General features: G+C 36.5%; 1 protein-coding gene across 1 annotated transcript; it reads left to right on the forward strand.

The window, feature by feature from the left end:
* Positions 1–440: 440 nt before the first annotated feature.
* On the forward strand, positions 441–2933 carry LOC106520732 (cathepsin Z; the record flags this gene model as incomplete). Its single annotated transcript, XM_014012959.1, is given in 4 exon segments — positions 441–620; positions 721–871; positions 965–1130; positions 2784–2933. Coding segments are annotated over 4 exon segments (611 nt in total), but the record flags the coding sequence as incomplete, so codon positions are not given.
* Between the last annotated feature and the right edge of the window lie 1239 nt (positions 2934–4172).

Consider the following 4172-nt stretch of genomic DNA (forward strand, 5'->3'; position numbering starts at 1 on the left):
AATTACTACTCTTAGCTTTTAGCTAGCCTTAGAATATTTTTATTTACCATTCTTCCTTTTTTAGGTTATTGCTAACTATTTGCTACTTTTTAAGCTAGCCTTTTATATGGTTATTTGTTACTTTTAGCTTTTATTTCCTTTTGCTACTTTTAGCTAACCATTTACTAATTTAAGCCAGCTTTTTCCTACAGTTAGCATCAAGCTAGCCTTTTGTTGCTCTTCTTTTAGCTAGCAATTTACAATTTAACAAGCCCTTTCCTCTTTTTCTTTATCATTTTTCTGTTTTTATGTTTTAGCTAACCTTTTGAATCTTTTTTAGTCATTGTTTTGCAACTTTTAGCTTTTAGTTTGCATTCTGTCTTTTAGCTTTAAAAACTTGATTTAAGCTTCTTTGGTAAACTTCACTCTGGGTTTTTGTCTTATTTTTTTTCTTTTTTCAGACCGTATAAACATCAGGCGAGGCGGGTCGTGGCCCTCAGCCTACCTGTCGGTCCAGAACGTGATCGACTGCGGCAGGGCGGGCTCTTGTTATGGAGGGGATCACCTCGGGGTTTACGCCTACGCTCACAAACATGGCATTCCTGACGAAACCTGCAACAACTATCAGGCTAAAAATCAGAGTCAGTTTTGCTCCCAKTTTAAATGATACAGTTTAAATGTTMAAAGAAACTGATCTCTGTAAATAAACAGCAGTTTTCTTGTGTTGTTTTTTTTTTTCAGAGTGCGTTCAGTTTAATCAATGTGGAACCTGCTCCTTCKTTCAGTCCTGCACTGATGTGAAGAACTTCACCAGGTGGAAAGTCTCAGACTATGGAGAAGTTTCTGGAAGAGACAAAATGAAAGTTGAGATTTACACTAACGGGCCAATCAGGTAGATTCTGATCACTGCAGGATAATAATAATATAATAATAATAAATGTGAAAATTTACCAGGCAGTTAAAARACTCGTCTTTTTACTCTCAGCTGTGCCCTGATGGCAACTGAAGGCCTGGAGAAATACTCCGGAGGGATTTTCTCAGAGTTTCACCCGCTCTCTTTGCCGAACCACATCATCTCCGTGGCCGGCTGGGACGTGGACCAAGACGGGAACGAGTACTGGATCGTCAGAAACTCCTGGGGAGAGTTCTGGGTCGGTTCTTATGTCACAACCTCAGCTCTGTGCGCCGACTTCCTGCTGTAAATTCACTGCCTCGTAGATTTATCCTTTGGTTAGCAAGGTTAGCTTTCTCAGGTTGCAGAGTGAATAAYAGAAAGTGTGTTTTATGCAGCTAATGCTCAGTGAATGTCTGCTAAATGTTGCTAAAGAAGCTAAAACTTAAAGGTAAAACAAACAAAAGAGACTAAAATTAACAAACCAAACCAAAAGCTTCGATCAGTTAAACAGAAGTTAAAATTAACAAAACAAACATTAATGCTATAAGTAGCAGCATATATGCTAACATTAGCAAACAGAAGCTAAAAGTGTCATAGAGCTAAAGCTAAAATTAGTAAAATAAGTAGCAAAACAAACAATAATGCTCAAACTAGCAAAGCATGGGCCAAAATTAGCAAAACATTAGCTAAAAGCAACAATATGCTAAAGCTAAAATTAGTAAAACTGTAGCCAAAAGTGGCAAAAAAAATGTTCAAAGTAGCAAACATAYGCTAAAACTAACAAAACAGCAGCTAAAAGCAGCAATATCCWAAAGCTAAAATGAGCAAAACAGATAATTTTAGATACTTTTTTTGCTTTTTTAGTTACAGGTGCAAAAATTAATGTTAGCCAGATTAGATAAAAGTAGCAAAATGGATGCTAAACCTAAAATTAACAAAACAAATGATAAAAGTAGCGAAACAAACATTGATGTTCTAAGTACCAAAACATGAGCTAAACTTAGCAAAGCATTAGCTAAAAGAGGCAATATGCTAAAGTTAAACTTAGCAATGCATTAGGTAAAAGCGACAATATGCTCAAGCTAAACTTAGCAAAGCATTAAGTAAAAGCGACAGTATGCTCAAGCTAAACTTAGCAAAGCATTAAGTAAAAGCGACAATATGCTAAAGCTAAACTTAGCAAAGCATTAGGTAAAAGCGACAATATGCTAAATCTAAACTTAGCAAAGCATTAGGTAAAAGCGACAGTATGCTAAAGCTAAACTTAGCAAAGCATTAGGTAAAAGCGACAGTATGCTAAAGCTAAACTTAGCAAAGCATTAGCTAAAAGAGGCAATATGCTAAAGTTAAACTTAGCAATGCATTAGGTAAAAGCGACAATATGCTCAAGCTAAACTTAGCAAAGCATTAAGTAAAAGCGACAGTATGCTCAAGCTAAACTTAGCAAAGCATTAGGTAAAAGCGACAATATGCTAAATAACTTAGCAAAGCATTAGCTAAAAGCGACAATATGCTAAAGCTAAAATTAGCAAAACAGTAGCATTATAAATATAATAAATAATAAAGGTAAAGTCAGCCAATTGGTAGATAAAGGTAACAAGACAGATGCTAAAACAAACTAGCCAAACAGTAGCTAAAATAGCAAAATATGCTAAAGATAAATCAGTAAATTCTTGCAAACGTCCAGCAAAAACTTTATTAGGAGGTAAATCCTTGCTAAAAGGAGCAGAACAGTGGCTAAAAGTTAAAAGTAGTGACAATAAGAAGGTAAAAAATAAGAAGTAAAAAGGCAAAAATGGAGCAGGTCGGCTGAAGTAGTTTGATTAAAACAATCTGCAGAAGAAACTGTGAAATAGCRTGAAWGCTGACTCAGCGTTGGTACAATAAATGTTTTTCTCTTGTTGTTCAGGGGGAACACGGCTGGGCGAGAATCGTTACGTCTGCTTTTAAAGGAGGAAAAGGCAACTGGTTCAACTTGGGTATTGAGAAAAACTGTGCTTATGGAGACCCTGTTGTAAAATAAAGTTTTCAATAAAGTTTGTTTAAAAAAACCTGTTAATTTATGAAATTTAATTTCAGTTCTCTTCCAAAAAAACTGCAGATAATCCTGTGGTGAGGTTTTAGTTTGAAAAGTCACAGCTTCGCTCTGCGGCTGAATAAATATTCCTGCATTGAATCAGTAAATTAAACCAGAAMCTGCAGCCTGAACAGAAGACCCTCCACTGGAGGAAAAAAACAAACAAACATCCATCTGCAAAAAAATCTGCTGTTTCAGTTCAGTGCATAAAGGCACATTTCACACAGGGAAGTTATTTCCTCCCTCTGTTGACAGGTGAGCAGAGTCTTTACATTTAAATAAAATTGYTTTAGATAAACTGACGTTGGCAAAACTGTTTCCTTCGACACGTCGCAGAACTTCAGTAACGACTCCTGAAGAACGTCTGGGACCGGCTGCACCTGAGAGCAAAACCATCACCTGTTTTATTTTGATCRAACTAAATGAGGTTCATGCTTATTTTAAATGGGGAACTTTGTATTTAAAAACAAATATAGATGAATTAACTCATAAAAATAAGATTCCCACTCATAATTATGAGATGCTTTCTTCAAATGCTTCTCTGGGGTGTCCAAGTATTCACATTAGAAGCACTGTATAAATACTAGGGTTTAAAAAGACTTCTGTTAAAAGAAAAGTATGAACTTAAGCGTTTTATCAGAGATGATTAAAGTACTTGGAAAAAAAAACTTTAACAGAAAATGACAATTTCACTGATAAAAAGGTAAAAGTCATAAAACTGCTCATAATCACTGGGGAAGTAAAAGTACTCACATGCACACKGTAAAAAATTAATTTAATTTATTTAACCAAGTTCTGACAAATGGTTCCACTAAAATGAGTTCAGCAAATTGAGCAATTCACAAATTTCCAGAGGTGGGCACAGTTACACTAAAGCACTAATGGGGGAACTAATTTCCTGATTAGTGCTTTAGGGCTTTTGCTATTTTTAAAAACGTCTACAGCGCTGCCATTGGCAGTATCACTCCACCCCCTGTTAACAAAAGGGATTAATTAGGGTGAACGATGGCCATGTGATGTGGGTATCAGTCACCTGTGAGTCATAGCCAGGTGATGTGAGTGGGAGTCACCTGTGAACGATGGTCATGTGATGTGAGTATCAGTCACCTGTGAGTCATAGCCAGGTGATGTGAGTGGGAGTCACCTGTGAACGATGGTCAGGTGATGTGAGTATCAGTCACCTGTGAGTCATAGCCAGGTGATGTGAGTGGGAGTCACCTG

Source organism: Austrofundulus limnaeus, unplaced genomic scaffold (genome assembly GCF_001266775.1).
Source record: "Austrofundulus limnaeus strain Quisiro unplaced genomic scaffold, Austrofundulus_limnaeus-1.0 Scaffold97, whole genome shotgun sequence".
NCBI classification, from domain to species: Eukaryota; Metazoa; Chordata; class Actinopteri; order Cyprinodontiformes; family Rivulidae; genus Austrofundulus; species Austrofundulus limnaeus.